Here is a 27,118-nt window from a genome sequence, read left to right as displayed (position 1 = left end):
TGATCAGTAGGTGTGTGCCAATGGTGCCTCCATTACAAGGAGCACACATCTCTTGCGTCGCTCCCCCATCATATACCTCCCCTGCGTTGGTATGCCGGATCGCTGGGGTTCTCGCCGCCCCCCAACGGAACTTCTGGGGCGTTCATGTGCCTGAACACATGAATGCTCGAACACCCGAGTGCACCGCCAACTGTCGGAATTACTCCAGTATTTGCTGGCTTCTGACGTCAACTCGACAGTCTGTATTCCAAGTTGCTGCTGTGGATTGGCAAAAACGGCCATCTTTTGTCAAAAAACAGCTGCGGATTCCACAATCGACAGCAGTTTCCGCCTATACAGATTCACCTCCCAAATGAAGGAAAGTTTGAAGCAGTCAAGTTCCAGCCGGGATTGAATACTGAACTGCCGATATTTCCAACTGTTGGAAATTTCATCAGTGTGTGAAAACCTCCCAAAGGGTTAATAAGTACCATTTGGACTAAGCATGGATATCCTTAAAAACTGGATTGTAACAATGGAGTTTGAAAAACAAAGTATATAGATGTACTCTTAAATAAAAAATACCTTCCTTACTCCATATTAACAATCAAACTCTCGTGTCAACAAATTATAACATGTGAATAATGGTAGGATCATTGTATTCTTCATTAAAAAAAAGCTCTAAATTATACAATCTCCAGCATGTGTCAGGACAATTTATTTAAGTGGTGCCATTTTACACTCTAGATTAACAAGGTCTTCCAACAAGAAAGACAACTTATTCAATCTCAATAACAGGTAATCAAGGAAACATGCTGCAATCTTACATGTACATCCTTAGCACTCTTAATCAGGCTGTGCAGTTTAGACTTTAGTTCCAGGCCAGGTAGCGTAGACACAACAACCGCATACAGCTGAGCCGAGAGCTCCCGCATCTCCTCCTTGTTAGCAATCATCAGACTCTGGAAACACAAAAGGACACACAAATGTAAGGCTTTCTGAAAGCACTCACTAGGAGAGAAATGCAGCATCTCAAGAAGAACCATTAGATGTGAAAATTAGAAAAGCAGGGTACTTGAGCAAGTAAAAGACGAGGAACGGATTACCTTTAACCAGTCAATTTTGTCGACCAGTGTAGCAGCCAGCTTCTGTGGATATATAGAAACTATCTCCAAAAGGCAATACATAACTTGCAAACCTAAAATTATAAAATCAAGAAATGCATTAAAGAAAAAAAAAAGAAAAAACAAAAAGGATAACTTTTGTAATGGAACATGAAATTCCTTTAACCTAGGCAACAAAGCATTAGTGACCATTTTTAAGGTAGGCTAACTTATAAGGGTAAGCTGAGGGAGAGATGCCATTTTTGGTAACTAGTACCAAAAATAGAAAAAGGCATCTCCCCCTCAGCTTACCCTTGTAAATTCAGAATTATTACACAAGTAGGATGTAGTAGGATTTACCTCCAGCTGCAGACAACAACTGTTGGATAAGGCTTATGTACATCTCCACCGGATTCAGGTCTTCATTCTTGGAGGAAAAAGGGTCACCAGATAATAATTCTCGCACATAACGCCCCAGAGCGGGTGCCTGGTCCTGCATGTCTGCCAAAGACTGGCAGGTTGGGTCCACACCAGCACTGTGAGCCAGGCACATTCTCAAATACAGGATTATCTGAATGACAAGAGCAAATATACATGAGAAACTTTAAAAGAACACTTGTGGGAAATGGTGCATATATTTGCAGCACATTTCATATAGAATAAAAAGGAGAATTTTTTTTTTTAGAGAGCCACAAAAGCTAAATAGTCTGCCAATTAATATAGTTGTACCATTGCGGTGGCTGGGTCAACCTGCTACATACCTGTAGATCATGTTTTCATTGAAAGTTTGGCACAATTGCACTTCGTGCTTGAAATGTAAGGTTTGTGAGATTGGATTATTTAAGGAGGATTTATAGTTGAAATTGGAAAATTACTTATTTTTCCCGATTCGAACGGATCAAATCGCACAGCGCAGTGTACACATTCGAACTATATTATATAGTTCAAATCTACACTATATAGTTTTGCCTGCGAGGTCTTTTATTCTATTCGATTTGGATGCAGCGCATTGGGATCAAATGCAGCTGAAAACCATTAGATTTTGATTCAATTAGATTTTACTTATTTAAGCAAAATTGACATGAAAAATAGACCAAACTGAACCGTGTGTACACCACACAGTGTTACACCAGTTTACTTTCAAGGAAGCATAAGCGGGTGTTCGGACTAGTGCAACCCATATATTATGAACTACAAAGGAGTGGGTGTAGGGTCCTGCAGCCTGGGAGAATAAGGGACTTACCAAACAGTGCGAGTAGTAAAGAGATAAGCTTGTGTGCGTTTCTCTGGCACTGGTTAGGAGATATTTGCTTTAAAAATTGTTAGACCAAAAATGTGCAATCCCTAATAAAAAAACAAAATTTGAGGGCTTAATTTGTTCATAATTTATAGACGGATTAATAGTGGTCAATATGATCTAGCCAGGGGAAACAGCTAAGCACGCAAATGAAAAGAAAAAGGTATTCGAGGATCTAATGAAGGAAATGGTGGAAGACAGAACTACTGACATTTAACTGGCAGCAAGTGCTTGGTAGCCAAGCCACAAAGAGGACTGGTCAGTAATTGAATGTTACAGTCCGTATAGGAAATCTTGTGCAATAGCAAATATATTGTTTTAACAATTTTCCAGTACATGTAATAATGAGAGCCACTTTTTAAAGGTGATGTAAAAAAATAAATAAAATACATATATACTGTACCTCTAAAAATGCGGCAGGGTTAAAAGGGAGCACAGATGTGGTGGTTACAAATTTAACAGGGGTTTTCATCCTGCTGGATGCCTACAATAGACAAAGCAACTTGTTATCTAATCCATTAATGCACCATTTGTCTTTGTAACTGTATTTTAACCTCTTCTGCCCATTGCTTACTATTAAAGTATTTGCTACCAATGCATATTACAGTAATTCTAGAAATAAAATAAACTCTAATTGCATTACTTCAAAGATACGCTGCTGACAAAGGATCTCTGATCCGAAACACGTTTAGCGTGTCTTGCTACGTGGAACTTTATCATCCAACGGGATTCTGGACATGTGAAACCGGTGGATATCGGTTACCAGATCCAGAGCTGCTACCACCGGACATTAGGATATCCATGCTACAAAGAAAGGTAGGGCTGAAGCGCTGCCTGTGTCTCAGTTGAATGAAACTTAAGTCAGTACTGCGTGCATAAAGTGCTTTATTGAAAAATACAGATTAGTGCAGATAGAGATATAAATAAATGTGAGAGGGTAATGAGTAACAGTGCGGGCCCGTAGCGTGCAGCCACAGTGAGCCCCTTCGGGGAATCAGCGGATCCCTTTACACCATAAACCCGGCCTGGGTTTATGTCTCTCTGGGTTTGTGCGCCGACAAACCCAGAGAGACATAAACCCAGGCCGGGTTTATGGTGTAAAGGGATCCGCTGACTCCCTGATTCCCCGAAGGGGCTCACTGTGGCTGCACGCTACGGGCCCGCACTGTTACTCATTACCCTCTCACAATTTACTTATTTATATCTCTATCTGCACTAATCTGTATTTTTCAATAAAGCACTTTATGCACGCAGTACTGACTTAAGTTTCATTCAACTGAGACACAGGCAGCGCTTCAGCCCTACCTTTCTTTGTAACTTGTAATCCTACAGGGGGTATGGGACACCCCTGAGGCTAGAGCAGCGCCAAAGCAAATAACCACAGGTGAGCGCGGTATAGAAACCATTTTTCCAGGATATCCATGCTGCCTGTTTTTCTTCAGGTTCATTTGACACATGCTTATTTACTTCACCACATTGCAAATGCAAACCTTTATTAAAGTGGATTGTTTTTAAAGTTATGCACTAGGTCTCTCTTGATCTTCACCACATACTGTAGATCGCATCATTTTGGTGGAGGATATAGTGGTACATTTGTGTGTGAATCCTGTCATATAGGATTTGTCCCCTGTCTGAGTGACCGTTATCCTATTGTACTTCTATGGTGAAACTTTTATTGTTTTTACCCACCAGTGGTGTTATTTGAACCCTTTAAGAGCTGGACCTCATTGCATTTATTCTTCTATAATAAAAATGATACATCGTATGTGGTCCTTTTGCATACAATGTATCATATTCATAGTAGCCGGGACGACCTGCAACTTAGATCCGAGGAGCATAACAATGTGCCCTGGATCGGAGTCGGAGGAAATGACATGCAATATTGATACTTTTCATCCGATCATTGGCTCGAGACGCTCGGAATCTGATAGAAAGGGGCCATATTCCACTAGTGGTTGGGGCCTTTAATGTACTGGGAAGGACTTTACATTCCTTAATTTCCCAATTTTTGTACTTGGAAGAACCAGACATTTTCAGTGTATGGGGCAATTTTTTACTATGAACTGCAATATTCTGAGAGATCCATTTTTTCCCCCTATGTTTGAAGAAGCAGCCATCAAACATAGGGGAACATGTATAAAAGCTTGGAGAAAAAAAGTGGAGGTCAGTAATACTGCTTTCACATCGTAAAATGAAGGTTCGCACCGGGACTCTGAAACGGTTTAGTACCGGCACAAACCTGCATTTTGGGTGGTTCACAGCCCCACAGAGAACCGGCATTATTGCTGGTTTGCCGACGTCATCTGGAGGAGAGGTGGGGATGTGAGGATGCAGCGCTTATAGCTGGTGCTGCTCCAAGTGCAGCCTCCTCCATAGTGTGAACGGGAAACAGGTCGAGTGACCAGTTTAACCCATTCCCACCGCCAAGCAACATGGCAACGAACTGGTAAGAACTCTGCATTTTTACTGGTTCGTATTGCCGAGTTGCTTCCCATTTTCGGGACGCGGTAACCCCTTTCATATCGCATTACGTAATTACCGGGTCAAATCAGCTTGTGCCCAGTAATTAGTTGCGATGTGATAAGGGGTATAAGAGTACCAACCAATCAGCTCCTATATTTTTCCAAACACAGCCTGTAAAAAGGAGTTACATGCCGAATGGTTGGTATATTATCTCTCTAAGCTTTGATATATTCCCCTAAACTGCAAGTCACTGCCATAGAAGTGAATGTGCAAGCTCTGAACGGTGAGAGAAATGGAACAACCATGCTCTGACCAATCAGAGCATGGCCATGCATTTCTATGGCAATAAATGGCTCTGTCAGTCATTCACAATTGGGTGTTGCTGACAAACACAAATGGCGTCCTGGAGACGTAACAGAAAATATTAGGTATTTTTCACTCTGGTGGACGTCTGATGACATGGCCACCATTTAACTCTAATCAAATCCAGTAAGTGCATTTGATGAAAAATTGTGTCACGTTTCACAATATCAGAGACTATTACATTCCCCTCTCAGTCTGCCTTTTGTACCTTTTCCAGGATATGGCTGACCATAACTGGGAATGGAGGAAGTTTTGGAGAACCATCTTTTTCATTGCTGGATGAAAGCATCCTTAGGGCTCTCTGTGCCTCTCCATGGACCTCCTCCCGCCTAAAACAGACAGAGATTACATCCTGAATTTTTCCATACATTTTCACCCTATAGATAGTATGCTTCTATTTCAAAAACCTAACATAATATAAAGTTACAAAGTCAGATTTGTAAAGGATTCCCACTCACACAATTGGTACACTCAATGTTTACCTATGTATACAAGCAATTCTATGGAACACAGTGATTCTTGATTATCCAGTGCACAGAAATTACAAACGACTATTATGCTCTGCTAAGAATGCTAGGTTTCCTGTTCTCTGTATTGTGTCCACTATTCTGTAGGGTGTCTTGTATCAAACAGGAGTATATACTATAAATGCATTTGGTGCCAAGCCTTCATGCCACAAAGTTTGACCTATTTTTGCAGTAGCTACAAATTTATATCTTGCACTCAGTTGTCCCTGTTTGGAATTCAGTCTATAATGTTTCACCCTGTTAATTGCTCCCTGCCATTTTACATTCATTCAAATGCTCTTTTTATAAATCATTATTAATTTGACAATACTCTGATTATCTTCATTGGAATTATTGTTTTTTTTGCTCTGAAAGATCAACTATGACAAAGATATGGAGTTTAACTTAAATATGTTCTATCGTAAGGGGAGTACACAGGTTGAGAATTTGGCAGGAGACTTTAACTAGTTAAAATCACCTAGAAGGTTAGCCAAAATCTCCAAGTTTTTTTCCTGCAAAGTCAATATTGTCTACCATAGATTGCTTAGCATGTGCAGGCGTGGCAATATTTACTAGATCATAGACTATCATTATGTAGACAAAATCTCCAGTGCATCTAGTCAAATTGCCCAATATCTCAACGCGTGCACAGGGCTTTAGAGATAGTACTGAAAGTCATCCAAGTACATTTCTAGCCATAAAGAAGCTGCAGTATGAGATGCCTAAAATCTACTACACAACAATAGTCCCAGATCAGAACTGTGACCGGTCTAGTTAATAAAAACACTTTAAATTATTTCATAATAACGTTCATTATATCCCGCATTGATTATTACAATAGTCTCCCAACTGATCTTCCCAAGAACTGACTCTACCACTGCAATTCATTTTAAATGCTGCTGCGAGGCTGATCTTCCTAGCAAGACGCTCATTGTCTGCTGATCCGCTCTGCCAGTCCCTCCATTGGTTGCGTGTATTTTACCGCATTCAATTTAAAATACTTCTACTCACATATATGCTGGTGCAGTATGGTTAATAGTTTTATATCTCCTTACTTATCCCAAAATATCTTTTATCTCGACCACTCCGCTCTGCACAAGATCTGCATCTCTCTGCTGCATGGATCACTAGCTCTAATTCTCTATTACAGGACTTTCATCAGGCTGCCCCCACCCTATGGAATGCCCTTCCACGCACAATAAGACTCTCTACTAGCCTACAAACTTTCAAGCGTTCCCTGAAAACTCACCTTTTCAGGCAAGCCTATCATGTTTAAAGGTACCCATACACTAGTAAGATTTATCTTCAGATCTGGCTCGTTGGAACAAAAACATGGTTATGGATGAGTGACAGTTTGTCAGTTTTCCAGCATTTCCAAGCAAATGGTCAACTGTCATTTGCTCTCATCCATAACCATGTTTTTGTTCCAACCAGACAGATCTGTAGATAAATCAGCATGTGTATGGCCACCTTAAGTTCCACACGCATAACACTCTGAGGCACTTATAGCTGTATAGCTTCATTTCTGGACTTGTAACTTGGTGGGACTGCTATGCAATTACTGGTGCCTGTCCTTGTGTTTCCCTCCTATGATCCTATAGATTGTAAGCTTGCAGCAGGGCCCACTAACCTTAAAGCCTGTCAGTTACCCAGTTTGTTTGATCACAGTCTACAATTGTAAAGCGCAATGGAATCTGCTGCGCTATATAAGAAACTGTAAATAACTAAATAAAATATATTCACTGTAAAGTGCTGCGGAATATGAGTGTGCTATATAAGAAACGGTTAATAAATAAAATAGTAGCTGTATATTAAACACACACACAATCTGAAATGAAACACTTAAAAATAAATAATTTTAGTAAGCAAATCTTACGGGTCTCCAGCAGAAAGCAAAAGCAAGTATCTTGAAGGGATATGGTCAGGGGTAAAGACACTGCTTGCAAATTTCACTGCTACTTGTCGAACCTGGACCTCTGGCTAAAGATAAAATAACATGGCACAAAGTGAATGGGTCAAACGCTATAAATCAGTGTTCAACGGCTCTTACATTTAGGCTTTCACTGAACACAAGTGAAATGCTTAAAGATTCAACAAAGTTGATAGAAGGATTATTTTTTTCGGTACTCTTTACCTAGAAGGGCGCCAACGATCAAAATCGTGGTCATCGCGGGTAAAAATCGCGGTGATCGCGGTAATCGCGGGTAAAATTGGATGGTCGCGATGCCCGCGATGACCGCGATTTTCCCATAGGGAACAATGTTAAAAAGGCTGATTGACCGCGATTTCACTGTTAAATGGCTCAATTGACCCGATTTGGCCATATTAACCCTGAATTAGGCCCAATTAACCCTTAAATGTCCCCCCCAATTTTTGACGCCACCCCACGATCCACGCCAACCCGAAGCGTGGCGAGCGCAGCGAGCCCGCGAGGGGCGGCGGTACGCGTCCTCCGACCTTTTCATGCCCTACTATCCACGTCGGCGTGGTGTGAGAATAGAATAGTGTGGCGAGCGCAGCGAGCCACCGAGCCCGAAGCGTGGCGAGCGCAGCGAGCCCCGCGAGGGGACGCGGATACCTTCACAGGTAGACGCGTCCCCTCGCGGGCTTCACAGGTGTCCGGGTCGCCACGGACACCTGTGAAGCCCGCGAGGGGACGCGTATAACTGTGAAGGTATCCGCGTCCGCTCGCCACGCTTCGGGCTCGGTGGCTCGCTGCGCTCGCCACACTATTATATTCTCACACCACGCCGACGTGGATAGTAGGGCATGAAAAGGTCGGAGGACGCGTACCGCCGCCCCTCGCGGGCTCGCCACGCTTCGGGTTGGCGTGGATCGTGGGGTGGCGTTAAAAATTTGGGGGGACATTTAAGGGTTAATGGGCTCTGTGGCCCATTTAACATTGATTCCTATGGCCAAATCGGGTGGATTGAGGCATTTAACACTAAAATCGGGTCCATCGCGGCTTTTAACATTGCTTCCTATGGGAAATCGGGAGCATCGCGTCGCGGGCATCGCGGGTACGTTTATGGCCGGCCGCGACGCGACCGACACGATTTTCATGTTTTACATTGGTTTCAATGGGAAATCGCGGGCATCGCGTCGGTCGCGTCGCGGCCATACATAAATGTACCCGCGATGCCCGCGACGGGCGCCGTACTAGGTAAAGAGTACCTTTTTTTCTTTATTTTTTCCTTTTAAAAGAAGCAGGAGTAGCTTTCTTTGAGAGACTACAAATTTGATCATACCTTCACTAAGTAAGAACCCACAAGTGCTTCCATGAGAGTCAGTTGAGCCCCCTCCAGATTTGTGTAAGCGCCAACCATCATGGACAAAGCCTCCTGGATGGAAAGCCTGACATCCATATCTTCCTGAAAATAATATACAAGACTAGTTGGTGTACTGAAATAAGGAATACCGTATGGATGAGAGCAGTCTAAAGACTATAGCACAACTAATGACATTTACCACAGTATAGTAAATTATTGCATTCATAATCAGTTAGTAAGACACTTCTCACATATGAGGTCGTTGGTTTTCAGTTCACGCCAAACACTTGCAATTTCTCAAATACACATGCAATCATATCCATAAACGGAATAAGAATACTTTTACTTTAGGGGTCCAAAGGCATGATCTATGAATTGAAAAATGGTTGCTGTTCAGCAGACTGCATGATAGCAAGATGTAGAGGACCAGTGGCTTGCTCTAGGAAAGGGGATGGGAGGGGGAGGGGCAGTGCTACTGTGAGGGTGTTCTCAAAATATTGTGCCCAAAACATAGTTCTGTAGAGTAATACAGAAACAAAAGTGTATAATGCAGTGTGGGATTACCGTGACGAGATCAAGGGTATCCACATGACTGACATAAGTCGATACCAAAAGGCTGACATGTACAAGGTCTACGTTGACAAAAAAGGTTGAGACAAGTTTCTCAGTTTTTTTATTTTTTTTTTTCTTACTTTTTCATTACCATCCTCACAGACGGTAAAGTGCACCAAGTGCAGCGAAGTACAAGGCCCGAAGCATGGCGAGTACGCAGCACATTCATTTGGGGTCCACATGCTCAGGTGTCAACAATGACATAAAATGTGAAAAACTCATTATAACCTTTTCATTTGTCGATATTTTGTCAATGTCAACCTTGTAACCTTTTAAAGGAGATGCCTTCTGCTCCTCCATGCTGGGCTTCAGCAGGAAAAAAAGAGCCCTCCCACCAATGGAATAAAAACACATGTGAAAGACAGCCCTAGTACCCCCGGGCACTCATGACTCCCATGATCCAAATCTAAATGCCATGGTGATCTTAAGCCGAGTACAGGCTGCATGATTTTTAAAAACATTTTTTTATAATTAGCCGTTTAGCAGCAAATCGTAATAAATCATGCCGTGTGTACGCACTATTCATGCTCTCCGGTGTCGTCCATCACATTTTAAAGATGGCCCTACATGCTGCTCAGATGTGACAACCCCAGGCTTTGGAATACAGTGGGAAACAATATATAATGAGCCGTTCACCAGATGGCGCAGTGTGTAAGGACTGCACAACATATGGTTCCATTGCATCAGCTGGGTACACAGGTCATTTAGGGGGCTGATTCAGACCCATTTGTCCAGGTCCAAATTCGGCCCTGTTCCGATGGTGGGCGCTCTGCACACACACACATATTTGCACATGTGCGAACGCCTTCAGAGAATATCGCACTCGCTGAGGCATACACACACACACACACTAAGGGGGGGGGGGCTGGAGGCAGGCAAGGCACTGCTGCAGGGGAGTGATGAGCATGTTATGGGTGTCCCCATGAAAACACTGGGCAGTCCCCCAAGCTGGTCTGATGTCTGTGTGGGGCAGGCAGCTGACATCACATGAAGTTAGCCTCAGCTCCTTTTCGGCAGATAGCGGCTGTAATAAAAGTTAGTTTAGACTGGAGAAATCATTTGCTGGTGAGCGACCATCGAATGATTTCTCCTGCTAGCAGCCACATGTGAGAGAACACATCCCCTTGCATGCTTATGAAGGGATTTCGGCGTGGGTGGCTTTTAGGTGCTCGCTAAGTAGGGAATGTACGCTGCCTATCGAGCCAACCTGAATCAGGCCCTTGGTGTGTATCCAGCTTTAAACTGTGTCTGGAGGGATATGATCTAACATCAGCAGGTTATTACCGCCCTCAAGCATATGCAAGGTTACGTCATTAACTTATCAGCCACTACCATCAGTTTGGCAATGAACCCTTTGCTCCGCTGATCTCTGTGGGGTTTGGGACCATTAGATCAGCTGTGAGCTGCTCCTTGCTTGTGCCGCATAAGACACTGGCTTTATATATCACCATTATCCTGAGCTCTTACTACGCTTACAAGAAACACACTATTACCCGGATGTAGACTTGGGTTACATTCTATGAACTGTAATCTACTAAAATGTCACATTTCAAAACTATTACCATTATAGAAGGACATTGTCTGGCTTTATTATACTTTCATATGCAGTATTTACAGCTATTTCTAGTTATGATTATTACACTTCTGTCCCAATCATATCAATATAGACATTGACAAAATTGACAAATAGGGTATCTCCATGTAGATTACAAATACAATCCCGTGGAGCCATAAACTCGCATAAAAAAATAAATTCACATTATTTATGGGTCAGATATAAAAGGAGTTAATTGAATATGTCCAACAACATCTTTACTTGGGTGGTGTTCCTTTGTTAGGTGTGGGAAGACTGGTTACTATCATGTTAAATATCCTAATGCCATTCTCTATAGACAATTAAAAAAAACAGGCACTTTCATGCTTTAAAGGAAGTCTACACTTTGGGGGGTATTCAATCCTGGCTGTTATTTCCGCCTGGTGTAAATAACGTCCAACAGTCTGCAATCCCTATGGAGGTGAAACTGTATTGTTGGTAACGGCCACTGGATTGTTGAATCCACAGCAGTTTGACTTTCAGTGCCTGTTTTCACCGCTGATGGGACTTTGACTGTCAGAATATATTCCGCCAGTCGGAAGAACGGACCCCACATTGAATAGGTTGAATGACATTCCACCTAATAATGGCGGAAATGGCTGCTATTTCCAGCTGGTGGAAATAGCGGCCGGGATTGAATACCCACCTTTATTGCACTGCCTGATCACTGGCTAGGCCAATTTAATAGTCACACTGAAAGCAAGCAAGACAGCGAGACAGTCGTTGACATATGTATATAGTTTATGTAACAAGGAATCATTCAATCCCATACACACACAGTTCATGCATATATAGCTACCATAGATGTAGAATAGTGAACGCTACCATCCAGTATCTAGAGAATAAATATATCAAGCACATGATTTTTTTTTTTCTTCGATCCATGTGCGCACTAATTACTTCTTTGGTAGGCAAGGTGCCCCTGTACTTTAATCATTGGGTTATGGAAAATTCATGTTAAAAGACCTTTCTACATTTTATGTGTTTAAAGGATTTCGCCTCTGCTTATTATTAGAGATGAGTTAGTTTGGATTTACTAAATTTTACTCTGATCTCACAACATCTTCTTGGCCATCAGCTCTCATGTTCTGGACAGCCAATAAAATAAATCCAAACCCGCTCACATTTACTTATTAGTGCACTTTTCTTGGGGGCCTACAAAATGAAAATGTAAGCCAGTTATTTTGCATTGTTATTGAAAAGCCTTAACTTATATTCCATACCCTATAATCCTACTTGTGATCCTATCACACACAGTGCCTAAAAAGTAACCAATAAAGATATAAGTGATAAATTTACTAAATGTTCTAAAAATAAAAAAAGTGGTGTGGTGCTATAGTAACCAGATTTCTAGCTTCCATTTCTGGACTGCATTCTAGAAAAGGACAGACTGATTGTTTATAATGCTACCAATTTTTATTCTTATGGTGCCCATACACAGATAGCGATGGGACATCGCAATGCGATTGTCCCATCGCTTGCCATCTGCTGGCGGCAACCGTGGTTTTAACGCAGCGCTGTGCAAGAAGGCTGGTGGGCAGCAGCAGAATTTGAACAAAATGTAACACAGCCAATTAGAGGCCTCACATTCAGGCAGCTGCTGATTGGCTTAGAGAGCTCTCTCCCAGCCAGAGGACCGCCCAGTGTTTTAGATTGTTTTTTCAAATTCACTGAGCCCCGCCGCCCACCAGCCTATTGCTGCACTACACTGCCGCCTGCCACCAGCGCTCCTGCCGCCCGCATTGAGAGCAATTGCATGTGGTTAAAATTCACATGAGATCACTCATGCAATTTGATAAATATTATGTGCAGCATGACCATTGGTATTATGTGCAGCATGACCATCGCATATGGTCACCCATTCGACGTGCATACAATCCTTCGATTTATCGCATAAATGTGGTCAAAATCGAAGGATTGCCTGCAATATTGCCATAGTTTATGGGCACCATTAGAATCTGATTTTAAATTATGCAGGAATATATAAAAGCTGAGATTCTGAAGAGCAGCAGTGTAGTAAATAACCCCCAAGATTGTTCACGAAAATAAGCAAAAAGCATTTACCACAATCTCTCACTAGTTTTTTTTGTTTGTTTTTCTTGAGAGAACAGCAATACCAATGCGTGTATTTGTATAAAATGTATCCTCCCAGAGAACGCCATTTAGATTCCCCACATTTAGAAGCAGTCAATGCAAACTGCACCTAATACTAGTACAGACTGGCTGACATAGCCCTGGATTCATGTCTGCCCTGCATTTACCTTGGATTGCTTATCACTGAGGTGATGTCCTAGTAATAGCACGTTTCCTGTTCTGACATAACCCCCAATGCATTCTGCATTACAGCATTCAGTGGGGTCCAGAGAAAGCAGTAGACAAGAAAGTGCGAGTGTGATCCCCACAAGGGCTAGATAAAACAATCCATGGATTTTTAATATATAGGGTATTCCAAAAGGTCTTGTTATGGACAAATTATCTGCCCTACTGGAACAGCAACATTTGCATATAACATAACATTCGGTCTATAATTAAGTATAATTAAGGATATATAAAAAAAAATAAAAAAAAAACACGTCTGTTCAATAACACCATTGAACCTGGACTATCACCTAAATAATATACACCTGTTGGTGGTTATCAAGTCTGATATACAATGGTCTTACCTTCCTCATGGCTTCAAAGAATTGCTGAACTAAAGCTAGGTCCTTTGTGAAAAGCTGAGGCATTCGTCTAGACAGAAGTTAAAGACATGGTCACTCACTGCTCAAAACAATGTCTGCTAAACTGTGTTGTAGTAAAAGGAGCCTTTCACTTACCCGGAGAGCTTGCCAACTGCAGAATATGCCATGGAGAGCAACTTTGGATCCTTTAAAAGAAACAAAATTCAAACTACTGTATTTCTTTACTTCATGGGGGGATGCTACAGTTACCCAATGCAGTGTAAGTGAAACCGTGAGGGCAATGTTAGGTGGACATTCTACAGTTAGAGCTGGAACCAGTATTTTAGACTCACATATATATTAATTGTCCACATTAATGGGAATATATAAATATAAAAATATGTATATGAAAACAAGCTGCATAAATAACGGTATGCATGTAAAATGCATACACAGATACCTTAAAAAATTACACAACTGAAGAACATAGTATAATAATTTCTGAGCTAAATATATTGTCAGAAGCAGGTAAAACCAGCAGATGAGCAGCTTTGAGGACGGCTTTGCATAGTGCTGCGCGATGCCAAGCCGACCTCCCACAGCTGACGGCGTCAGGCAGGGGGAAAGCCACTCAGTGTATATGCACTGAGTGGCTTTCCCCCAGTGATGATCGTGATGGTATAAACGCTGGGCATAGTCGCCCAGTGTGTATGGAACTTTAACTCAGGCTCTTTGGAATTTATTTACCAAGCATTTGGTTCTAATGGGACATACACGGAGTGAGATTTGAGCAAGAGGTCTGCTCTGAGTAATTAAGTGTGGGAGATGTTTCCATAGTATAGATCTCCCATCCAAGCTAAGAGATTTGCGCTCAGCGATTTAGTATAGGAGATTGGTGTTACGCCCCCAAAAAAAAGTAAATAGTGGGTGGGTATTACACGAGGATGGAAATAGATCGCTTCTTAAAACACGGGCAGTTGGCAGTCTCTTGTTAAGCGATCTGACTAGACATATGCTGCGTGCCTGAATGATCTAGGACCGGGGATAGGGACGGAGCAGGGCAACGCATCGCCATGAAGTGTACACACTGAGCGATTTGTGCGTAATTTCTAAGCGATTTAGCTAAATTGCTTAGAAATTAAGCAAAAATCTTCCTGTATATATGCCCCAATAGAGCTGGTGCTTTTGAACATGTTTATGCCCAACATTTTAAAAGTTGCTTATACTACCAATTTATGGCTAGTAAAAGAATCACCCTTTACAACATTAGACAAACACAATTAAAATTCAGGATTTAGAAGCAGATCTTTCATATATATATATTCCTTACAGCCAAATAATGGCTGGTTTGCAGTAGAAGTGGCCTAAAGCCCATTTACGGATAGTATGCAGAACCCCAATCAATAAAACTAACAGGGTGGCAAAATAACCCCAATTTATCTGTTATCCCATGGCAAAAAAAACTCACTTCCAGCTATCTGGATGTATTCAAATTTTTTCACTTTGCGGCTCTCTCTGGTTGTCCCCAGAGGCGGATTGGCCCACTGGGAAACTGGGCCATACCAGATTTCACTCTGACTGGGCCGCCTACCTTGGTTCCAAGCGCCCGGAGCCCAGCCTGGTCACAAACGGCAGCATTGCCCAAAACAAATATGGCCGCCGCATATATGCATATATTATATGCACATATACGGCGGCCATATTTGTTTTGGGCTATGCTACACTGTGTGAGCAGCTACAGCCTCTGGTTGTCCCTATTGCTAAAGTTTGGGCTTTAAGTATTGATAATTACATCATATCATTACAAGCAATTATGCCCCCAAAAAAGAACACTTGCCTCTTTATATTCATTAATCAGCTTTGTGAGTCCATTCAGTAGCATTGGGCCTAGAGGTTTTATTTTAGTGTCCGGACAGCTGCAATGACACAAATGAGATTAGTGGTTAAAATTAGAAATGCTTATCTGTAAAAACAAACTAAAATGATTAAAACCGACACAACGGACTAAGAAAAAAAAGCTACATTTAGTTCTATTGATAAAAAAGATAAAATTTGCATATTTCGGTAATAAAGAATAAGCCTAGTCTGGTATGGTTACATCTAGTGCGACCATGCGAGACAAGTGTCCTGTATGGGTTGCATTTTCACATAATTCCCCACATTTTGTTTTTGGTCCTTGTTTCTTCTGTTAAAGTGGTGTCCAAGTTTAAACCAAGACCGTTATTCCTGCAATGCACTGGAGGCTTTGCCTTGGGGTGTGACTTGCCTCTCCGTCAAGGAAGGGGTGGGCACAGACATCAATGTGATGTCAGCCACCCACCCCAGCAGGCGTTGACCCGCCTGCTTTCCCAGGGGTACGCCTATGCACATAAAATACTGGGCGTTCCCTGCTTCCTCCCCCCTCCCTCCCCGATAGCTTGGCAAATGTATAACTCACCCAAACCATTCGCTGATATTTCTTTGCATGCGCAAACCCCAAATATTCGGGCTGTGGCCTAATACTGATCACTATGAGCGATCCCGAATCAGTCCCTATGTATGTACACGTGGTGCGATTTTGTATTAAAATTTTAACTAGATCGTACAGAATGTTAGCCAAAATCGCATTATGTTAATCCTGCTTGCGATACGGATGCCCGGCCACGCAAAGTTGGTATTGCATAAATAGGGGGTTATTCTGGTTAACTACTTCTGGCAAATTCCTTCTCAAATGGACAAAGCCATGTGCACTGCAGGTGGGGTAGATGTAACATGTGCAGAGAGTGTTAGATTTGGGTGGGGTTTTACTTCAAAGTGAGATCTATATTGCAGTGTAAAAATAAAGCAGCCAGTATTTTCCCTGCACAGAAACAATATAAAACTCACCCAAATCTAATGCTCTCTGTACATTTTACATCTACACCTGCAGTGCACATGGTATTGTCCATTTAAGAAGGAATTTGCCAGGAGTGAACCAGAATAACCCTCAATATCACTTGTAATGTATTTGTCCATGAGCAAAATAGAACATAGTCAAGACTGTATGGTTCAGGGGAGCTCAAGAGAAATTGCATAGTCAAAGTCAGCCACAGCCAAAAGCGTACTGTGTGTACACTACAGTCTTATCTTGTACAACAAACACAAGATGGGTTTCCCTGCGACCAAACAGTCCATTGCTAGAGGGATCATAACTACCAATCAGGTGTACAATTCAGAACAGAACCACGATTATCAGCATTTTGTTGTTCAATCTAGCACAGTGGTTCCCAACCCTGGTCCTCAACAGTGCACGTTTCCCAGGTCTCCACACAGAATTACAAGTGACATAATTAGCTCCACCTGTGGATCTTTTAAAATGTGTCTGAATAATGAGTGCACCTGCTGGGTGACCTGGAAAACGTGCACTGTTGGGGATACTTAAGGACCAGGGTTGGGAACCACTGGTCTAGCAGATCATTTAGCGCCTCTTGGGCAAAGCAGCCCCAGCAAAGTGGACACCTGTTTCTTTCTTTCAAACTTTTTACAGAGATACCAGTTATCCATGCAGCCTTGGCTGAGCATAGCCTCCTCTCAGGGCAGCCTCAGAATGCCCCCATGGTTTTGCAGTATCCCCCAGAAGGATGGAAGACAAAATAAAAGATTTTTGTGATAATCGTTAACATTTATATGATTATTAATCCATAATGGGGACACAGTGTCCCCTCAAGTTGTTGTCCATTGTGATGTTTGTTAATTCTTGGTGCTCATTTCACGCAAAAAATGTTTAGAAGTGATATTTACTTACGTTGTACAGATATGGTGCACAAATTGCAAAGATAACAATCTTAATTTGGCATTTGTGTTTCCACCAAACAGGCCATCATAGACCACCTGCAATAAGAATCACACAGAGATTTTCACAACATTTTTCCTTTTCTAGATTTGACAAATATGACAAAGAAATACATCATTAGGCTTCTTTCATACAGGTTTCATTTACTCACTCTATTGCCTACTGTTTTACCTTTAGAATGTTATGGACTCACCCAATGATAAGGTTACATGGACAGGGGTGGGTAAGGCCATATTTTTGCCTACAATTATGTATTAGAAATTTCATTTAATTGTAAAAGGACTACAATTATGCTTAGTAAATGTTTGGAGAGTGTGCCTGCACTCTCTGTGTGTGGCACTAAGAGCCCGATTCAGACCTGTTCGTTCGGCCACAAATTAGCATGGAGGATGATTATCGATGAACTGCGCATGCGCATTGGCCGCAATGCACGTGCGGCGCTCGGCTGCGATTAACTCCTGCAAGGTGAATGATCGTGTGAACTGTCAGTTTCATGGTAGTGCCAAGAAAACCCTGGGTGTGCTGGGAAAAAAAAGTGGAGTATGACAGGTAAAACGCAGGCGTGCCTAATCCTGTTAGGGGAGGGTTTGGGATACCAGCAGCAGCCCAGATGTGCCCGTTCTTCATCACAGCACCAAGTCGTGGGCTATGCGGCACCTGCAAGGACTTGTGGCCAGTGTAACAATCATTCAATGGTCAGCCTGTTACAAAGGATTTTGGACATATTTTCATGGCTGCGAACATATGTGCGCCTGTACACATCCATCTCAGCAAGCACATTAATTCGCAAGGCGGAATTTTAATGGAGCAGGGCGGCGGAGGCTTAACTGAACGGCCGTGCGAACAGGTCTGAATCAGGCCCCAAGACTCCAGCATGGTCGTACCTCTCATGGTTACTACCAAAATACCTGCTAAACAGAGCAACATGGACTGATAAAAAACCAAGCAAGGTACTTGACACCTCTGCAGAAGAAATATGGTCGAGAGCCCAGAAAAAAAAAACGTATCAATGAATCAACAGGAGCAATGGAACAAACCAGCAGCCACCACACAGAATTCCAAAGGGAATGGTGCAGTCCTTACCTGAAAAATCCACGGACTACCATCTCAAGAACAATGAGCCAAAGAGAAATGGGTCTCAAGCAGTGCACTGCTAAGACCAATTCAAGGTGACAGGCAACAGGACCAGACACAGGTCAGAATAAACTACCTGAGAATGAAAGGTTATGAAGAACTGCACATATGCAGAGTTACAGATATTCAGGAGTAATGTAATTTGCACATTTAAGCTGATGACACACAGAGCCAACAAGGCTCCTTTTGCACACACAAAAAAATGCTCAGCTACACTGACCACCTGTCTATACCCCATCATTATGACTCCAGCGTACCTTATGGATGAAAGAGGAAAACACAAAGTAAAGTAAAGAAATCACCGGCTCCAAAGAACTATCTAGTCCCCTAATACACCCAATGATTAAATTAAAATGTTAGGGTAGCCAAGACTGTCAATCCAGAAGCACACACTTGGATCAGGCTCTATATTAATGTAACCTGGAGAGTGGCAGACATGAATGGGGCTGCCAGACCACATAGCAGCTCCAGCTGCAAAGTATGCACAACCAGCCTTACTGGATAAGCAACTACAGAAAACCAAGATTAGAGCCACCACAGCCTCATCACATAGCATCCCAGAGACTGAAATAGGGGAAAGGAGAATACCATCCCCTTAGTAGAAAGCCAACCACTGTAAGCAGAGTGTAATCTACATGGCCCCAGATTAAAAAAAACAAGGTCGCAAAACAGAACAAGCATGCAAAGGAGCTGCAGGACAGAGAGCTCTGTACAGCCCAATGAAGAAACTCACATCCCAACAGTGATCAACCCTACTGAAAGGTCAGCTAGAAGCCTTGATGGAAAAGACATCCCAAGGTCCTCATGTCAAAATCCACAGTTCTCTGTGAAACACTCCACTAAGACAAGAGAAGGGAAAGCAGCAGGGCAGTAACGAGGGTGGTGCATCAGAGTAGAACAGTCTGCCGCTGTAGAGCACCTGCCGCAAAGTACGTTACTAATATACATCTTTGCAGTGGGTGCCTGGCTACTTCTGCATGCAGTGCACTGTTCTGGCTGAGCTGAGTGAGCTCTACCTCCCTGGCTCCCATGGTCATCATCATAACACCTCTCCAGAGTGACTGTTAACGGACACGTTACACAGTACAGAGGAGCCGTTCCGTGGTTAGGCATAACAAAAAAGGTACGCCGGGTAACAGTCAATTGCGGCAAAATAAGGTGAAGGGGCTCTGCTGAGTGACATAACACGTATAAGGGGCTCTACTTTCTGGATTAAAATATATAAAAGGGATACTTCTTTGTGGTGTAATGTAAACTACACTATTAAAAACCATTTAACTATACATGTGAAATAGGTTAGGCTTGGATTTTCAGAGGAATTCAGCAAAATCTACATAGAATATATATTTATATAATAAATACTAGTAACGCAGTCACTTTTTGTATTCTTCATACATCATATGTGAAGTGGAAACTTTACACCGAGAACAAAATTAAGGTGGGCTCAATTCAATTTCCAGCAAATGCCTTTCCTCAGTCGCTTGAGGACAGCACCACTGAATTTGATGGCAATGGGATCTCGCACATAAGGTAGTGAGCACTTGTTTGGATGAGAAGAGGTGCCACTGGCATTTAATAGCTACATCAATGGCAATCCCATGCAGGGGATAATGGAGATGTACCCAGTTGAACACATCTGTGTATACTTGGAGTTTTGCGGTCTTCCACTTATGCAGGATAGCATAAATAGGTCATGGAGTATAATATTTAAGTAGGCATGCCAAACCTATGCTAGGTTGACAGGTCATTAGGTCGATGACAGTGGCAAAGTCGACAGTCAAAAGGTCGACATGGGGTTTTTCACAGTTTTTTTTTACCTGAATGGACACAGGTTAAAGTGCACTGCTGCGCTCACCATGCTTCGGGCATGGTGTCTCACTACGCTCGGCACACTATTTTATTCTCCCACCACAACCTAGTGAGAGGGCATGAAATACCACCTGTCGGCACAAAATTTTTTAAAAACCCCATGTCGTCCTTTCAGCATGTAGACCATCTTGCTGTAGACCTAATGACCGTATCCCGGTTGATCATTACCATCTGTTTTCACTGTGATACAGGAGTCAAGTTATGTGAAGGGGGAAGGGCCCACATTTACCAAAGAAAAGTACTGTGAGTGAAAATTCTGTTACTCTGAGCAAACAGATGCAGGTATGCAAAGTACTCTGGACAAGAGACAGGTGCTAGAATGCAGAGCAATAACATACAGCAGGGAAAGCAGTACAATTTATGACATGGTATACTTCGCTTCCGGGTGGAAAATGGAGCATCTTCCCCCTCTACTGCAGCCTTTTAACACAACCAGAAATGGATGATGTCCTTGGTAGGGGGTTCAGATTGTGCAGCCAGCACCTTGATTGGTTTGTTCCCATTCTTTTCTGCCCCACATGGCACAACCACCACTGTGGACTTCAGTTAAAAAGTGTAGCCATCTCTGTAGCCATTTTCCACACTGCCAGAGCGGAGGGAAAAACCTGGCAAGATGGCTTCTGCAATACTCACCATCTAGTAGGGTGATTGTGCGAGAGCGCCTTGGGTTCAGGAGGTCTCTTAAGTGGGGATGCAAGCAGGAGAACTAGGACAGGGCTTTAAGTATAAATCACATGTAGGTCAGGTGGCCCTGCTGTGTAGAGGTACGGAACACATTTCCTGCATTTCTCAGCTGCCACTGAATCTCAAGTTTTGTGCTACTAGCTAAAGCACACAAAACCCAGATCCCCCCATCCCATGGATGCTGAAGTACCCCCCAAAACCCAGGTGTTGCAGAGGGGAGGAGCTGCATGATGTTTGGATTCAATGCCAACTCTTTTCGGTCCCTTCCAGCAACATACAATGATCTTTATCCGTTTGGGTTAACCCTTTACAGGGTTGGGTATATACCCGCACAACCTTATTCGAGATTTTGATCCAAAAATATGGAAAAAGAGACCCCCAGATATTGAATCCACAGCGTGGGGGGTGCAGTTCCCTACAGAAACAGTGTATTTATACAAGAAGAGGAGAAAGGCTGTATGGGGGAACGCACAAATTATTAAAACGTAACATTTATTTGATATGTATTAAGATGCCCTATATCCACATCGAGGGCACTTCATGAATAGCGAAAATAATGAAGAGGTTAAAAATTTACATATATTACACAGACAAAGTAAGTGATAGAAGAATAAAGAGTTGGTGTGTTAAAAACACATTTGTTAGTTAGGGAGCGATGTTAAAGGATAGACTTAAGAATAGATGAGATCCTTTATTTGAGGATCAGTTCATTAAGCCATATATTTGGCAAATAACAATGGAGAAGTATATATTGACAGTAGGTGGTTTATATTACAGTCAGGACCAAAATTGTCCACTTGTGATGGGTAAGTCACTCTCACTGGTTCCCCAATCACAGGTGGTGGCAAGTTAGTGTATTTCGTGTGTTTGTACTTGTAGATGGACACTTCTTGTGAAGGGTGACCCCCTCTCACTGGTTCACCCCTCACAAAGGAGGCGGGTTAGAATAACACTCCTCAATTATTCAGAGGTATTTATATTAAATTCTCTGTCGGGTAGTACTTAATTGTAGTACCCCGTTAGTGCCTTTTAAAATTTTTAATACACAGAAAAGAGAAGAATTTTCCCACACAATTGCCACCAATAGTAATGTATCACCACACTAGTATCTAGTGTTATTTATAGGTATGTCACTCTCACTGGCATTACCTATTAACACTGATAATTGGGTTATGTTACCCTGGAAGTGATAGCAGTGATGCCACTCTCACTGGCATTTCCTGCTAGTCCCAATAGTCATGTACAGTATGATAATATACCAGTGTAGAAGTACTAGAAATTATTGCACAGTTCAGTGTGAAATTCTTATATTACAGCAATTCAAGTGGTATTATTTACTGGCTTAGGTTGCCCTCTAGTGGTTAAACCACATGAATTGTAGGCACACTACTGTTGCAACATTGTATTTAACAAGTGTACTGGATACATTTTCTGCTGCAATATCTTCTATTTCTCATAACTTAAGTCTATCCACGTCCTATCTCATGCAAAAACATTTCATTTCTACCTATAACAATTATAAGGTAAGCTGAGAGGACTTGTCCCTATTCTAACAGATGCCGACGCAGCGTTTCGCTATTAAGCTTTTTCAAGGGCCTTGAAAAAGCTTAATAGCGAAACGCTGCGTCGGCATCTGTTAGAATAGGGACAAGTCCTCTCAGCTTACCTTATAATTGTTATAGGTAGAAATGAAATGTTTTTGCATGAGATAGGACGTGGATAGACTTAAGTTATGAGAAATAGAAGATATTGCAGCAGAAAATGTATCCAGTACACTTGTTAAATACAATGTTGCAACAGTAGTGTGCCTACAATTCATGTGGTTTAACCACTAGAGGGCAACCTAAGCCAGTAAATAATACCACTTGAATTGCTGTAATATAAGAATTTCACACTGAACTGTGCAATAATTTCTAGTACTTCTACACTGGTATATTATCATACTGTACATGACTATTGGGACTAGCAGGAAATGCCAGTGAGAGTGGCATCACTGCTATCACTTCCAGGGTAACATAACCCAATTATCAGTGTTAATAGGTAATGCCAGTGAGAGTGACATACCTATAAATAACACTAGATACTAGTGTGGTGATACATTACTATTGGTGGCAATTGTGTGGGAAAATTCTTCTCTTTTCTGTGTATTAAAAATTTTAAAAGGCACTAACGGGGTACTACAATTAAGTACTACCCGACAGAGAATTTAATATAAATACCTCTGAATAATTGAGGAGTGTTATTCTAACCCGCCTCCTTTGTGAGGGGTGAACCAGTGAGAGGGGGTCACCCTTCACAAGAAGTGTCCATCTACAAGTACAAACACACGAAATACACTAACTTGCCACCACCTGTGATTGGGGAACCAGTGAGAGTGACTTACCCATCACAAGTGGACAATTTTGGTCCTGACTGTAATATAAACCACCTACTGTCAATATATACTTCTCCATTGTTATTTGCCAAATATATGGCTTAATGAACTGATCCTCAAATAAAGGATCTCATCTATTCTTAAGTCTATCCTTTAACATCGCTCCCTAACTAACAAATGTGTTTTTAACACACCAACTCTTTATTCTTCTATCACTTACTTTGTCTGTGTAATATATGTAAATTTTTAACCTCTTCATTATTTTCGCTATTCATGAAGTGCCCTCGATGTGGATATAGGGCATCTTAATACATATCAAATAAATGTTACGTTTTAATAATTTGTGCGTTCCCCCATACAGCCTTTCTCCTCTTCTTGTATAAATGATCTTTATCCTCCAGAAATACTCATTCATGTATCTTACTGTATATAGATTAAACACTTTCATTTCTGGGGATTAGCATATTACAGAATCTCTGCAATCTATAACCCATTGGCATACCTGTATGTTCGCTGGAAATAACTCGGATGCCAGCCTTGATCTCAACAAGTGTGGCACAATCTTTAATTTAACACGGGTGCTGACAGGATCTCTCTTCAGTTCAGGTTTTAGCAGGTTTCCCTGAAAAAAGAAAATTTTGATTTCATATATTTCTATAGAAATGTCATATCATTAGTTATAAAACAATTCCATAGGCAACAAAGACTAAAAATGCCTTCTGGTTAGGACTGATCGGACGCTGGTGACCAGAATTTACTACACATTACAGCACATTTTTAGGTACTTGTTTCCTAGCACGGCGCCCATGATATTCAGTCGTATGGCATTGTATTCAATTTAAAATTGTATACCATTGTATATGGCATACAATGCGATTTTAAATTGTATAAGCACCCTAATGGGTTTTTTCAATGTTAAATGGTCCCCCTATACGATTTTTAATTGTATAAGCACCTTAATAGGTGCTTACAATGTTAAATGCACCCCCACTATCAACACCAACCCGAAGCGTGGCGAGCGTAACGAGCCCACAAGGGGCGGAGGTACGCATCCTATGACCTTTTCATACCCCCACTATCCACGTCGGTGTGGAGTTGATCTTATATAGTGTAGCGAGCCACCAAGCCCGAAGTGTGGCGAGCCCCGTGAGGGGACGCGCATTACTTCAAATGTATTCCGCGTCCCCTCGCTGCGCTCGCCACACTTCGTGGCTCGCCACACTATATAAAGGCAACTCCACGCAGACGTGGATAGTGGGGTATGAAAAGGTCGAAGGACGCGTACCGCTGCGCTCGCCATGCTTCGGGTTGGCGTTGATAGTACGGGTGGCGTGGGGGTGCTTTTAACATTGTAAGCACCTATTATGGTGCTTATACAATTATTTATCTTATAGGGGGCACATTTAACATTGAAAACACCCATTAGGGTGCTTATACAATTTAAAAATCGTATACCATTGTATATGCATACAATTCGATGGTATACAATTTAAAAATTGTATAACAACGGCTAACATCGCATCGCATACCATCGTATACCTTATGGTATGCGATGCGATGGGCGCCGTGCTAGGAAACAAGTACCCATTCTTATTATGTAAAAGATCATCTCACCTCTTTTGTTTTAAGTGGTATGTCTCCCAAATAAACTTTGTACATCTTGCTGATAATGGTCGGATCATTCCAATCAATCAAGCTTAAAGGGAAAAAAACAAAAACTAGTTACAGCATGTACTCACATTAAATCTAAAACAATACAGTTTGTGCTTGCACTTATTATGGTCATAAAATGGATGAAAAGAGTTAAAAAAAAGGTTTTAATAATTGAGATGGGGCAATGGTGACTGCAATATTGAGTTTCCTTTTTAGAATTCACATTCATATTTACATTAATTAGTGGCTGTATAAAGTATGCAGTATTTAGGTAGACAGTGAATCGGTCCACCACTATTGCCCAACACACAATAGGTTGATATGCCTCAGGTCAGGGGACTTTTTAACCTTTTACCCCAAAATATATTTAGCTACGCCGACGTTACCCCCTTGATTTTATGCCTATAACCAGGCAAAGAAACTTTGGTACAGACTGCGCACTGCGGAGATGACATAGCAACTAGTCGACGCTACTGAAGAAGCGGGCAGACTTGGAGGCGGGCCTGGGGCATCACACAGTGAAGGCCTGATGCACTGCGCCAGGTCCTTGTATACTACAGTACTGTAACACAAACAGCCGGGCAGGCATATAGAATCTATATATATAGATTTTAGTCAGGCATACATATAGATTTGTATGCATATGTGTCTCGGCAGCACGACTGTCCATTACCCCGAGGAATTTCCTTTTTACCCCATATGAGGTAATTTACCCCTGTTCCCTGACCACTGCCTTAGGTCAAAGTTTTTCATAATTTTATTTTTTAAACCAATTTCTTCATACTTCACCATCTCAGTGTGCAGAGGGAGAATAGTGTGCCAAATGCAGCAAGCCATGGGAGGGGACGCGGAACACCTCTACAGTGTCAATGTAGATTTACAACATGTCGACTGTTCTCATGCGTCAACCTTTTGACTGTAGTGGGATGCTATAATTACAAATGCCCAGGGCGAAGTAACAGCCACTGAAGGAGGAAGAAAACAAACTCCTGTACATGGATGTCAGTGTGACAGTATAGTGGAATTTCAGCAGTGGGATGAGCTGCTGTTTAAGAGCCGAGCTTACATAATTTTTTTCTCTGTTGTGAAGATGCTTTGTTTCCTTTGTGTGTCCCTTACCTCTGCTTACTTTTCAACTCCAGGTCTGCAGCAGTAGCCACACTGTGTCTGGTGTCACTGGAGGCAATAACGAGGTGAATGACCGATTCCAGCTCAGGCACCTGCTCGGCCTCTATAAATTTCACTATTCCCAGCTTACACTGCAAGAAAATGACTCAAAGTTAATAAAAATAAATAGGATACCTGTACATTGCAAGTCTAATTACATAGCTTTTGGTGGTATAATGATCTAAAGTCCTATGATTACAGGGGGAGATTTATTTAGTCTTTTCTTGCAGTGACCTTCACTATACCTGAGAATGCACAAGTGTGAGATTCCAGATACCAGTAAGGCAATATCAGCCTTCAGAGACAAATGTTCAAGTAAACTGTACAATGTGCAATTATTTTCTTAAAGAAGAGAGACCACGCTGTCTTGCAGGTTCTCCTCTTAGAATCAGTTGCTCCTGTTTTACATAAGGCCTCCACCATCTGCAGCGACCTCACACTAATTGCTGGGTGATGGTGGTCTTGGCCCTGGCACACCCCCTTAGGTTAACAAACAGTTGTCATCAATTGTTAAACTCCTTAGGATATTGAGTTCTATTTACTAAGCTTTGGGTGGAGATAAATGTGACATAGATAACCA

At 42.0% G+C, this 27,118-nt stretch overlaps 1 protein-coding gene across 2 annotated transcripts in view; it reads right to left on the bottom strand.

The window, feature by feature from the left end:
* The window catches only part of ECPAS (Ecm29 proteasome adaptor and scaffold), a 74,639-nt gene that overhangs the window by 36,282 nt on the left and 11,239 nt on the right, over positions 1–27,118 (bottom strand). For both annotated transcript variants that reach the window (XM_083179597.1, XM_083179593.1), the window contains exons 7-20: positions 26,491–26,630; positions 25,333–25,414; positions 24,221–24,340; positions 17,610–17,695; positions 15,684–15,762; positions 14,003–14,052; positions 13,850–13,916; positions 8,960–9,082; positions 7,588–7,691; positions 5,414–5,534; positions 2,783–2,863; positions 1,443–1,653; positions 1,086–1,177; positions 807–941 (exon numbers count right to left, since the gene is read on the bottom strand). In XM_083179597.1, the coding sequence (XP_083035723.1) occupies positions 807–941; positions 1,086–1,177; positions 1,443–1,653; positions 2,783–2,863; positions 5,414–5,534; positions 7,588–7,691; positions 8,960–9,082; positions 13,850–13,916; positions 14,003–14,052; positions 15,684–15,762; positions 17,610–17,695; positions 24,221–24,340; positions 25,333–25,414; positions 26,491–26,630 (1,491 nt within the window). The remainder of the gene's footprint in view (positions 1–806; positions 942–1,085; positions 1,178–1,442; positions 1,654–2,782; positions 2,864–5,413; positions 5,535–7,587; positions 7,692–8,959; positions 9,083–13,849; positions 13,917–14,002; positions 14,053–15,683; positions 15,763–17,609; positions 17,696–24,220; positions 24,341–25,332; positions 25,415–26,490; positions 26,631–27,118) is intronic.

Source organism: Crinia signifera, chromosome 1 (assembly GCF_055691185.1).
Source record: "Crinia signifera chromosome 1, ASM5569118v1, whole genome shotgun sequence".
NCBI classification, from domain to species: domain Eukaryota; kingdom Metazoa; phylum Chordata; class Amphibia; order Anura; family Myobatrachidae; genus Crinia; species Crinia signifera.
This window is presented reverse-complemented; position numbering and strand designations above follow the sequence as displayed.